Source organism: Danio rerio, chromosome 19 (genome assembly GCF_049306965.1).
Source record: "Danio rerio strain Tuebingen ecotype United States chromosome 19, GRCz12tu, whole genome shotgun sequence".
NCBI lineage: Eukaryota > Metazoa > Chordata > Actinopteri > Cypriniformes > Danionidae > Danio > Danio rerio.
Window position 1 is genome coordinate 22,976,665 of NC_133194.1, and position 13,060 is coordinate 22,989,724.

The 13,060-nt window shown below is 42.3% G+C and overlaps 1 protein-coding gene across 13 annotated transcripts in view; it reads left to right on the forward strand.

The window, feature by feature from the left end:
• The window catches only part of kcnh8 (potassium voltage-gated channel, subfamily H (eag-related), member 8), a 168,771-nt gene that overhangs the window by 81,529 nt on the left and 74,182 nt on the right, over positions 1 to 13,060 (forward strand). For all 13 annotated transcript variants that reach the window (XR_012395036.1, XR_012395037.1, XM_073931654.1 and 10 more), the window contains exon 7: positions 12,172 to 12,376. Coding sequence is in view for 11 of the 13 variants with exons in the window: in XM_073931654.1 (XP_073787755.1) it covers positions 12,172 to 12,376 (205 nt within the window). In the remaining 2 variants the exon portion in view is untranslated. The remainder of the gene's footprint in view (positions 1 to 12,171; positions 12,377 to 13,060) is intronic.

Consider the following 13,060-nt stretch of genomic DNA (forward strand, 5'->3'; position numbering starts at 1 on the left):
TTCTTTTCCTATCCTGTTCTTATCCTTTCCTCTTAACTTACTTTTCCTTGTTATTGCCAATCTCCTTTTCCTTTTTCTACTTCTTTCTGTTTCCTTTTCCTATCCTTGGGTGCGTTTCCTAAAACCATCGTCAGCCAACTAGGTTGAAAGTTGTTGTCATTACAAACATAGTTCAGTGATTCTGTGTTTCCTGAATTGGGCCACCCTTAGCTACAACTGCATGAAAGGGTTTTCGAAAGTTTGCAATGAGGCATTTACGGTGATGTGGAGGATTCTTGCCCTCCTCATCTATGCAAATTTGTTGTAATTCAGCCACATTGGAGGCTAAACTGCCTTTTTAAGGTCATGTCTCAGCATCTCAATTGAAATCAGGTCTGGACTTTGACTAGGCCACTCAAAAGTCTTCATTTTGTTTTACTTCAGCCATTCAGAAGTGGCTCAACCACCAGGCTGCAGATTGGTACTGTTTCATGGATCACTTGGTACCAGGCAGCACAAGAAAACATTAATTATTATTGCTTTATTTATTATCTGAGTCTGATTGATCTTTTAATTTAAAAAATATTATATTCATTGAGTGACAAATAGCTTAATTACTGTCAGAGCGAAAGCAATGCTTTTGTGAGTTTGTTATACACTGAGAAAACGGTTGAATTAAATGATTGAATGGTTTAATAACCTAACAACCCCCCCCCCCCCCCCCCCCCAAGTTTTGCTTTAGCTTGAGGTCACTAACAGATGCTGGACATTCTTCTTCTGGATATTTTGGGACACAGTAGAATTCATGGTTCCATTCATCCCAGCAAATATTCCAGGTCCTAAAGCAGCTAAATAGACTATCACACCACCTCAACCACCACCACATTTTACTGTTGGTATGGTGTTCTTTTTCTGAAGTATAGACGCCACACACGCTCACACTTTTCAAAAAGTTGTTGGAAAAAAAAAAGTTGTTGTTGATGCTTTTGTTTTGGTCTTGGAACTCTTTCACCCAAACCATTTTTGCCCAGACTCTTTCTTATGGTGGAGTCTTGAACACTCACTTTTACTGAGGCAAATGATGCCTGATGTTCATTGGACATTATGGGGTTATTTCAGTCAGCTGGCCACTTCAAGAGAGGTTCTCCATTGTTCCATGTTTATGCCATTTGTAGATAATGTTTGATGATCTGAAACATTATATTGAGATAAACATGACAAAAGTGAGTCAGTATCAAATACAAATTACTTGTATAACACATATTTGATTAAATTTAACAAATTTATAAAAAACAAAATCCATATATATCTATAGAATGTTCTCCACCCTTTCTGATGAATGTCATGGCGAAAATTTAGCATTTTAATTTATGGGGTTCAGACTAGGGATCACTGACAGAGTTCAGGAAAGACTTGTCAATACATAATTATTTTCTGAATGATGCATCGTAATATGGTAGTTACACTGTGAATTATGCCTTTGTTTGGGAAACGCACCCCAAGTACCCCACCCCACCCCACCATTCCTTTCCCCTCCCCCTTCTTCTTCCCTTCCCCTCCCGTTTTAATATCATTTCCCTTTCCCCCCCTTCCCTCCCCTTCCCAATTCCCTCGTCCCCCTTTCCTGAACCCCTGCCATAGTCTTACCATTTACACCCCATTTCACTCCCTTAACTAATTTTCTACCAGCTGTTCAGCCTTTTTCTTTCTTTAATGACATTAATGTTCATTGGTTTTGCTTCTGAGACCATCATCTCCTGGTGTTTATTAATATTTGATTGTCAAATGAAAGATTGTGGCCATTACAACATGGATTATTATTTAATGCTGCAGGGACGTGAAAGGCTTGTTTCTCACTGGGATTGTCTGTCTGATTATAAGAGAGGCTGTGATGAATATCGTCGGCTAGTTACTGCCTTAAGCTCTGGACAAACTGATCTAATAGCAGTGTGTATGCATCTGTTTCTGTCCTGGAATGTGTGAAAGTTCGTGTTCAGGTTAATATGAAAGTGTTAGTCATGCTAAATATATAGTTACAGAATATATATGGGCTGTTTAAATCTCTCTCTCTTGCATGCTTGTTCACTTTAATCTTTCATTAATACATAAAACATTACATATAAATGAATTTATTACAGCCGTCCTCCTGATTATATAGTGTTACATGCCTGCAGGGTTGAACTTTTTGCATAAATATTTTTGGTTACACTTTATTTCACACTGCTAGTGTTATTTTGAATTAAATGAAATGTTGAAGAGAAATGCTGCATAAATTGTGTAGGACTTCTATTAACATGCTTGAAACTTGGATGACAGTATTCTGAAACACTTTACAAAGCACACTGTAGTCAAAAAATTTGAAATAGAATTTTAGAAAAGGAATAAATATGAATGAGAATACAAAAACAAGGCAACGCAGTGGCGCAGTAGATAGTGCTGTCGCCTCACAGCGAGCAGGTCGCTCGATCGCTGGTTCGAGCTTCAGCTCAGTTGGCGTTTCTGTGTGGAGTTTGCATGTTCTCCCTGCGTTCGCGTGGGTTCCCTCCGGGTGCTCCGGTTTCCCTGGATAAGTTGGCGGTTCATTCCACTGTGGCGACCCCGGATTAATAAAGGGACTAAGCCGACAAGAAAATGAATGAATAAATGAATATAAAAACAAAGCTGTTAAACATACAACTTATCAAAATAAAGTCTTTTAGCAAATTCCATGACACTTTCAGTTGCCTGGACACAGTTGTTAAGGAAATGACATGGATTTTGTTTGCCTTTGTGTACTTTGTCTCAGATATAAATATTTCCAAAGGCATGATGTGCTTCAGACAACATGAACAAAGGGCCACTTAAAGCTTGCATCAATGCAAATCTTATCATTAGGATTTATAAAAGATATGCAAAAACTAGATATCACTGAAATTTAGTTTTTAAAATTAATATTTAATAATAATAATATATATAATCAAATGAAACATGTGTTGGAATATCAAGCCAATTCCATGCTTGTTCAATAAGAAATGGTCTGGAGAGGGTTTTCTTCAATGCCCAAAATATTAGTAAGTTATTAGATACAAATGAATAATTCGATTAATTACATTCAAGAGATTTGCAACTAACATACATTTCCTGACTCCAGCTTATATACACAACTGATATTAACAGGTGGAGTTTTGCTGTAACGTCACTTATCAGTCATTCTGCAGTCCTTGGCTCTTGTACCCCAGACATACTTCCTCTTTCTGCAACCCTTCTCTGCATACCAGAACTGAACAATTACGTGCATCTTAAATATATTTCACAGCTTTTACAAGAATCATGATCCTTGGGACATGTCTAGACTTTTATATTAAACAGCAGTCTGGAACAAGGGCCTCCACACTAAATGTATTCCAATTCTGCTATTTCCCTCTAGTTAGCAGTTCCTTCTAAAAGTATGCAGCACAGTAAAAAAGAGGAAGTATGACTGGTCAGTATATGGTATCATACAAAAGAAAAAGATTTATTAATCTTTTGTTAGTCTAAAATTTTTTCTAATGAAAAATAAAGACACAAATAATAACAATAAATTCCTTTTGTCCACATATGCAATGCAACTTACTAACCCAGCACACACACACACACACACACACACACACACACCTCGCAGGGTGTTGTTACACCACCTCTAGTTTGAAAACAGTCAGGAAAGTGATTGAGTCCTGCTTTGTTTAGGTGGGAGTGTCCAACAGCGAAAGAGGGAAGGGTTTGCATGAAAAGGGGAGTTTCATTACATGAACCTCGGCTGATTTTCACACTGGCAACACAAACACAGAAGCAGGTGAGATAGACGGTGATTTGGAGAGCAGCAATTACAGCGGATCTGAGAGCTGTGTGGGAGTGGAGGATTTTCAGTTCATAATATTATAGTGACATTACTGTAAACTTAGTAACTAAATCATATTGACTAAGGTATTTCTTTAAAAAATGAAAGAGTACTGCTGACGATGCTAGACAAATTTGCCATCTCAATAAACATAAACAAAGAACATTGATTACACACTTACCAAATCTGTAGAGACAGAACAATCAACACAAACTTGAATTGTGTATTTTATTATTATATATATATATATATATTTTTTAAAGAAGTGGTAAATTTAAATTTCAACATTTTTCACTGCTGATTTTCACAATTTTCAGATTCTAAAATCTCTCAGGAAAAAAATGTTTCTTACAAACATATTTTTGTCATGTGTTAGCAGACCTCTGTAATGAAACTGCCTGGGTCCATACGCGGGAAATGGAAACGAAACTTTCTTTGCGGCACATTTATTAACACAACACTGATGACCCATTCCGAACAATTCTTATTATACTACTTGTTTGAATTACAGTTGGCAGCACAATTTGGCGTCTCTTTGAACACTGTAGTGGGCAAAAAGAGTCTTCAAAGCTTTATCATGCATATTAATGAAGTAAATCTTGTTTACAATAGAGCGTGCTGATTGGTTTGAACCAAGTCTTCGTCACAAATTAATGAACAGACGTGCTATAACTCAATGACGTGACTTTGTACCGGCCGGTAGAGACAGCCAATCTCTATGCTGGAATTTAATGATACATCACCGTGATGTTGCTTCCAATTGTTTTTTTTTTAAACCAGAAGAACAAACATGCTCTGAACAATGCAAAAACAACCAATATTCACTTTTTAGCTAAATTTATGTGTCCTTGTGGTATTTTTAGCAATGTGGGACATAAATGACTGTTATCATCTCAAAAAAATGTGATTTGGTGTTTCATGACCATTTAATACAAGATCATTTTAAATATATGTTAGAAATCTAACTAGCATCTTTATATTTCACTGTTGTGCCCACCCATGTGAAAATCAATTGGTTCTTGTATACTTTTGACATGCAGTGATGTATCTTAGAACCATTTTCTGCTTGCTTCACAAAAACATAAAGACATATTTTTAGTTTTTGTGTTGCTGTTAGGTTTTAAGAGAAAATTTGAAAACTGATTAGAACATAAGCATAATTACAATATTTAGATTATCAGCAGTCAGATGATTTTTATTTTTAGAATTTGACTTAAATCATGGATTGGTCTGGATGGAATCTCTGCTTGATAAGTCAGTTTGCTTCCCTGAATGATACATAGGACTGTTTTCTGCCAGTTTGACAGTGACTGAGAACAAACACAGTCATACCTCCAGATAAGGGGAAGATAAAGACTGCACCACTGAAAAATACATACTTGGGCAGATTGTTTTGTTCTTCGTCAGTTGTATGTTTATATTTTTCATAGCTCAACTGCAGTCAATTTCGCGTGGTTCATTTTCTTGTTTATTAGTGGGCGGCAGATTTCCTTTCACCTGAGAAAATGTGGTTCTGCATGACTGAGACGGAGAGAAAAGATGTTTTATACTGCCATAATTGGCCCAAATGTCTCTCAGTCTAATGATGATCTCTTAAATATTTTAATCCCAGTTGTCTCAGAGCTCTCATACCTGCATGTTACACCATTATCCAAGACACCCATGACCTCTAAACATCTGCTAGAAGATGCTCAGGCTTACATTTTTTTTCGATATATATTTGCTTGTTAAAATGTTACATTGTACAACTAAAGTTTTTACTATGACTTTACTGTCATTTTAAAAAGCTAAAATTCCACCAAATTGATCTCTCATCTAGGCATGGGAAGATAACTATTTTCAAGGTATACCGCGGTTTGGAAAAGTCAAGGTTTTAAAACTGACAAAATTTTGTTTGATTGTTTGTTTGTTTGTTTTTTAGGACAACAGTTTCTCCAGCAGAAAATATCTTAAAACATGGCATTTTAAATTGTAAAGAAATCTGTGTTATGGGAGCTAATGAAGACATGCTTACTGCTGTCAAAAATATTTAAAATGTTTCTCAAAATGAAATATATTGTGTGTAGAGGGAAAAAGCTTTAGTTTTTTTACCCAGACATTTAAAAGAATATATTTTAGATTAGTAATCACAATACCGTGAAACCGTAATATTTTTATCCAAGGTTATCATACCATCAAAAACTCATCATGTTGTGTCGTTTATTTAGGTTATATATTATTTTTGATCAACCAAGCTTGATATTGAGAAGAAAACTGACATTGCAATATTTTGCTCAGAACAATTTTGATGGAAAGTCTATCTGTGTAATACTGTATATACCCCAAAAATCATGAATGAATTCAGAAGTGCTTTTTGGTTTTCTGGTGAGTATTACAGTATTTGTAAGTACAGAAAATTAATAAATAGCTGTATATTCTCCATTTTATTAAAAAAATTGAGTACAGTTCATCTTTGTAAAAGCTACATACATTTTATTTCTTGTGCCCAAATGATTTAAACCCCAAAAATGCTCTTTTTATATTATTATAAATGTTATTACAAATAAAGAAAAATAAATAATTGAAAACACTAATACAAAACATGCAGGGCTTTATTTTAATGATCTAAGTACAAAATCTAAAACGTATGGCGCAATAGCACTAAGGGCATATCTAAATCTACTTTTGCTATTTTAAGGCCAAAAAAAAAAAAAACTGTCTGTGCATCGGCATTTGATCTAAAAGGGTTGTGCTCAGGGTGCAAATTATAAATTGATGATCGGAGGGGTCATCTTTTTTGGTAATGTTAGTTTTTGTAAAACATCTTTCAGTACATTAATTGTATGTATTTATTTAAATTATATCTAATTCATTAATAAACAATTTCATTTAGCGATTTGAACCGGCAAAACTACAACAGAGAGCGTAAGTGTTTCCATTAATAAGGAGCAAATTAGAAGTTTATTAAAACAAAAGTAAAAATGGTTTGCTAAGAGTGATAACTGAACCTTAAAATAATGTGACAAAAAAAATATTTCCAAGTAAAACACAAGTATATTGCAACATATATCACAGAAAACTTGAATATCGCAATGTCAGATGTTGGACAAAATTTTTCTCCAGGTTTTTTAATTTTTCACTTTCGCCTATTGGTGAAGTTTTTTTCCTCGCCACTGGCTTGCATGATTCAGGACCTGTAGAGCTATGCATCGCTGGATTTGCTCTTAAGTGTTTGGACTCTCAGGTATGAATATTAACCCACACTGAACTGAGCAAAACTGAACTGAACTTAAACACTGAAAACGCTCAGGTTACTAAAGTAACCCTCGTTCCCCAAGGAGGGGAACGGAAATGCTATTAGTGGATTTGATTTTAGGAAAATCCATGAATTGGGAGGATTCGGTCAGAAGCCGCTTGTCTGAAAGAGTATGGAATGGGCCAATGAATGCCAATGAATTGGCAGCGTAAGCTTGCGCAGGTGTGCTTCATTGCCAATTAACCCAGCATATAAGCACACGTGGAGCAAGCAGACGCCATCCTTTTTAAGCTGAAGAGACTTTGCTAACAGCTAAGGGACAGTCATTATGGCGATGGTAAATAGCATTTCCGTTCCCCGAGAAGGGGAGCAGACGGCGGGCGAGCTGAGACATGTGGCGAGAGCGCATACCCCCCATACCGTTGATATACGCTGCCGCCGCCATACTGTCCATCCTGACCAGCACGTGTTGCTGCTCCAGCACCGGAAAAAAGCGGTGGAGAGCTAGGAACACTGCCAACAGCTCTAGGCGATCGATATGCCAATGCAGCTGGGCACCCTTCCATAGGCCCACAGCTGCTTGCCCGCAACACACATCCCCCCAGCCTGTGTTGGAAGCATCTGTTGAAACAACAACATGACTGGACGCCTGTCCTAGAGGCACATCGGCCTGTAGGAACGAGGGTTCATTCCAAGGGCTGAGGGCGCGGCGACACAGCGCAGTGACCAAGACTCTGTGTGTGCCCGCATGCCATGCGCTTCTTGGGACTCGATCGCGAAGCCAGTGCTGAAGTGGTCTCATATGGAGTAATCCGAGCGGCGTGACGGCAGCTGCGGATGCCATATGCCCCAGGAGCCTCTGAAAGTATTTCAGTGGGACCACTATTTTGCTGTCGAGCTCTCTCAGACAGTTCAGCAACAGGCAAGCGCGCTCTCCGGAGAGGCGCACTACCATGGTGACCGAGTCCAGCTCCATCCCGAGAAAAGAGGTCCTCTGCACAGGGGCGAGTTTTCTCTTTTCTCGGTTGACCTGCAACCCCAACAGGCGGAGATGGCGGAGCACCTTGTCTCTGTGCATAATCAATTTCTCCCCGTGAGTGGGCTAATCAGCCAGTGGTCGAGATAATTGAGTATGCGGATGCCCACAAGCCGAAGGGGCGCCAAGGCACCCTCCGCAAGTTTGGTGAAGACCCGCGGAGACAGAGAGAGCCCGAAGGGGAGGACCTTGTATTGCCACGCTCGACCTTCGAACGCAAACCGCAAAAACTGTCGGTGGCGTGGAAGAGTGGAGACATGGAAATATGCGTCCTTCAGGTCTATGGCTGCAAAGCAATCCAGAGGACGAATGCATCGGAGGATGCGCCTCTGCGTGAGCATTCTGAACGGCAGCTTGTGCAGGCAACGGTTCAAAACGCGCAGATCTAGGATTGGCCGTGACCCACCGCTCTTTTTGGGTACGATGAAGTACGGGCTGTAAAACCCACTCTCCATCTCGGCTGGAGGGACCGGCTCGATTGCACCCTTTGCCAGGAGGGCAGCAATCTCCTCTCGCAAGACAGGGGTGGACAGGGATTTGACCCTGGTGAAATACACACCCGTGAACTTGGGAGGCCGTTTCGCGAACTGGATCACATAGCCGAGTCTGATTGTGCATATGAGCCACCGCGAGGGGCTGGCCCGCGCTAACCAGGCAGGCAGAGCCCTCGCTAATGGAGTCATCGCTACAATCGCTGACGTACCAGCGGTGGGGCAGCACGGAGTGGGTGTGCTGATCCGGGGAGCGCAAGGGTCCCGCGGACAAGCTGGAGGAAAGAGATTCGCTCTGGCTCCGCGCCCTAACTCCGGAGGGGGGGCTCGAAGGTTAAGGGAAAGGAGACCGCCCCCCAGCGCTCGTGAGCCACTGGCGAAGCACATAGAACCTGCGATCTGGAAGGCAGCGTGTCCCGGACTGGCAAGGTTCGTGCTGTCACATCCGGGGAAGGGGAAAAGTGCTCTTTCATTGATGTTTTCGTAGCACTGAAAAGTACCGTTGGAATAGGGGCCCGCCCTCCAGCAGGGAAAGAGCAAGTTTCCTCTTCTCCGGATGGCCTGTCTCAGGGACGATTCGCGGTCCGTTTACCGGACTTAACGGTGGCCTGGGCAGGGGGGGCTGCAAGCTTTCGACGTGCTCGACGCGCCCGCTTTGCCGGAGGCGCAGTCGGGGGCAGGGCAGCACTCTTCGGTGGGCGCCCTCAGCGAGGAGCAGCGGAGGTGGATGGCTCGGTGGGCGGAGCGGGCTTACGGTCCCGCTGATACATGACATTGCCCATCGCATCCGACTGCTCTCTCACCATCTTGAATTCCTGGGTGAACTCACCGACGGTGTCGCCGAACAGGCCAGCCTGGGATATGGGCGAGTCAAGAAAGCAAACTTTGTCGACATCGCGCATATCGGCCAGGTTTAGCCAGTGGTGGTGTTCCTGGAACTCTAATGTGGACATCGTCTTCCCCAGCACACACGCGGCGGTCCAAAGAGCATAGTCGGTCACGGTGCGCAGCTCGTGTAACAAGCCTGGGTTAGACCCGCCCTCGTGCAGCTCGACCAGCGCCTGCGATTGGTAGTGCTGGTAGGTGGCCATCGCGTGCAAGGCGGAAGTAGCCTGGCCCGCAGCCTTGTAAGCTCCGAGGGAGGCAGATAACCTACAGGCTTTGGAAGGGAGACGGGACGGACCCCGCCAAGTAGGGGTGCCACGCGGTCAATCTTTGATAGAGTGCTCCACTGACGGGATTGCCTCATACCCCCTGGCAGCTCCACCGTCAAGGGCGGTGAGGGCGAAGGGACACGCAGCGCGGGCAGAGAAAGGTGCCCTCCAAGACTGCGTGAGCCTACTGTGCAGAAGGGGACGAGAGGCTTAGAGGGCTTCACCTTCTGTTCCTCTTGTAGCGAGGCAGAGGGAAAACACAAGCACAGTTGAGTTACAAACAATGCCCCAGAGGGTGCTTTATTTACAAGTGAAATAGTGATTTAAATGGGTGCTCTTCTTGGGGTGCGTGCTCAAGTGCTCCGGGGAGGTGGTTAGGGCTGGTGAGAGTTCTGGTGTTGGATCGGTCACGAGCTGGATTCGGCTGTGGGAGAGACAAAGAGACACAAGCGTTAGCACAGGGAGTCATGTGGAAATGAAGCTCATCTTCTTCCTGTGTGGGGCTGGCTTTTATCTCTCCCTGGCTGATGAGGTCCAGCTGTGAGCGATCCGGTGCTGATGAGGTTCCAGCTGGGGTGAATTTGTGACCAGGGCGACGTGGCATCAGTAGACTCGCTACACTCTACATAACACCCATCTAGTTGGTCCGCCGCGGAGCTGGGGGATGAACCATCTCCAACCCCACGGCCGAAGCAGCCCGGGAAAGCACGGCAAACATGTCCGCTTCAGAATCCGTCTTGACGGCGCTCTTCTGCCCGGAGGGGGCGAGCGGGTCTGGATCTTTGTCGGACTGTGAAAGCCCACCCTCTGATGCCGTGGAGGACATCTGATCTCCGGTGTCAGCGAGCGTGAGAGCTACCATCTGATTAGACGGATCACTCCCAGTGCCCGAAGCTTGGATGGAGCGCTTGGAGGAGCGGGAGGTCCGCGAGCCCTTGGGCGCCGGATTATCTCCCGCTGAGACCCTCAGATCTGCCTGAGTGCCCGCTACAGAGCAGGATGCAACTGTGGTGGTTCGCTCTCTTACGAAAGCTAGCCGCGATCTTAGCTGCGCAACAGTCATGGCATCGCAGTGACGACATGAACCACCCGCGAGCACCACATTAACATGCTGGACCCCCAAACATGTAATGCAGTGATCGTGTCCATCATCCAGAGCCATGAAACCCCCGCATCCAGAAACGCACAGTCAGAGCGCCATCCTGAAAAGGTTGCTCTTTTAGGAAAAATGCAACTATACGCACCGCTCTGGAGGACCGGACCCAAAGAACGCCAGGCAAGGGAGAATCCCAGCTCGACCGTCTGCTGCCGCGTATACCCACTCTGGACCGGGAGACACTCGTTCGCTCGGAAGTCACTGTAGTCAGCAAGAGGAACCCTCATCGACTTTATCAGAAAAGTCTCTGAAGCGAAAAGGATGGATTCTGATTGCTCCACGTGTGCTTAAATGCTGGGTTAATTGGCAATTGAAGCAGACCTGCGCAAGCTTACGCTGCCAATTCATTGGCATTCATTGGCCCGTTCCATACTCTTTCAGACAAGTGGCTTCTGAACCGAATCCTCCCAATTCATGGATTTTCCTAAAATCAAATCCACTAATAGCATTGGAGTTCCCCAGTCGAAGGGGAACTGAACTGACATTGTTTAAATTTTCTATAATATTCTATGTGAAGCTGCGTTGACACAATCTACATTGTAAAGGCGCTATAGAAATAAAGGTGAATTGAATTGAATTAAATTTTGTCCAGCATCTGACATTGCGATATTTTGTTTTTCTGTGATATATGTTGCAATATACTTGTGTTTTACTTGGAAATACTTTTTAGTCACTTTATTTTAAGGTTCAGTTCTCACTCTTAGCAAACCATTTTTACTTTTGTTTCAATAAACTTCTAGTTTGCTCCTTATTAATAGCTAAGGGAATTTAGGTATTAGGTATGTGGCTGGTGTATTCTGGGAAATTTTTCTTACCACTTGATTTTAAATGTGGTCCTGAAAAATCTTTGTTTGAAGGGAGGTATACCCCTTGCCCTTAGCCCTACGCCTTCAAGCTAACAAGAATTGGGACACCATTACCCCTTCACGGGCACTTGCAAAACGAGGGGTAAGCGGAAGGGCTAAGAGGTAGAATTGGGATTGGGCCTAAATAAAGTTAGTCTTTGTTATATCTACAGACATCATAATTGTGCCCAAAATGGAAATATTCAAATTTAAAGTCATGAGTCTTAAAAACGCATGCAAATTATAAACTTACACTCTGTTATGGATAAGCTTTGCAATGACTCCACAAATTGCATGAGTTCTGATCTGTGCATCACATTATATCCATCATTTAACATGACAGGCACAACCCTCAAATGCACTTGCCTGCAGAGCAAATTCTGCACAGTTAATGCTTCCTCCCCTCTCGCCTCTGCCAGGTGTCAGTGGTCCATCTGCTAAAGACCGTCCGCCTGCTGAGACTCCTGCGTCTGCTGCAGAAGATGGACCGCTACTCCCAGCACAGTACGGTGGTGCTGACCCTGCTCATGTCCATGTTTGCTCTGTTGGCCCACTGGATGGCTTGCATCTGGTACATCATTGGCAAGAAGGAGGTGGAGAGTAACGCAGACACCTGGGATATTGGTGAGACCAGCACACAGAATTTGCTCATTTGATGCGTTTACATGTTTTGCTATGATGTTGGATATCAAAAGAAGTATGTCAGTAGATTTGTGTGCCAATACGTACTTGTAGCTGCCAAAATGTAAAAAAGTACCAAAATGATGTATACTGAAGCCAAAAATCTGAAGGTCATGAGGCTAGGGGAGATTTTTGAATGGTGATGACTGTAAAGATTTATGGTGATATTACTTTTATTTGATGGTCACAAAGTACACATTCAGATGCAGTACCGACTTTAATATGCAATTTTGAAAGCACTAGTTATCACACCTGCCAAGGGCAACTGTATATAACCTATTTGATAACATGTAATATTAAACTAAAAACAAAACGTTACATTTGATTGAAATTGTTATTAAAATTAGAATTTAATCAAACCAAAAATTAAATGTTAGCATTGAACTTTAAATTATTTAATGCTGATTTTAATTGTGTTTATTTATTAGCTTGTTTTTGAATGCTAAACCACAGAGCTTTATTTTTGCAGAATGCAGTGACATTTTTATTTGAAATGCTTATTTTATATTGAAATCATTTGTATTTTATTCAGTATAAATATCGTCCATTTCTAGCAGTGTTTGCCAATTAGTGTTAATACAGTAAAATCATAGCAATAATTGGGGATTTGTGTAAGGAAGCTATTTG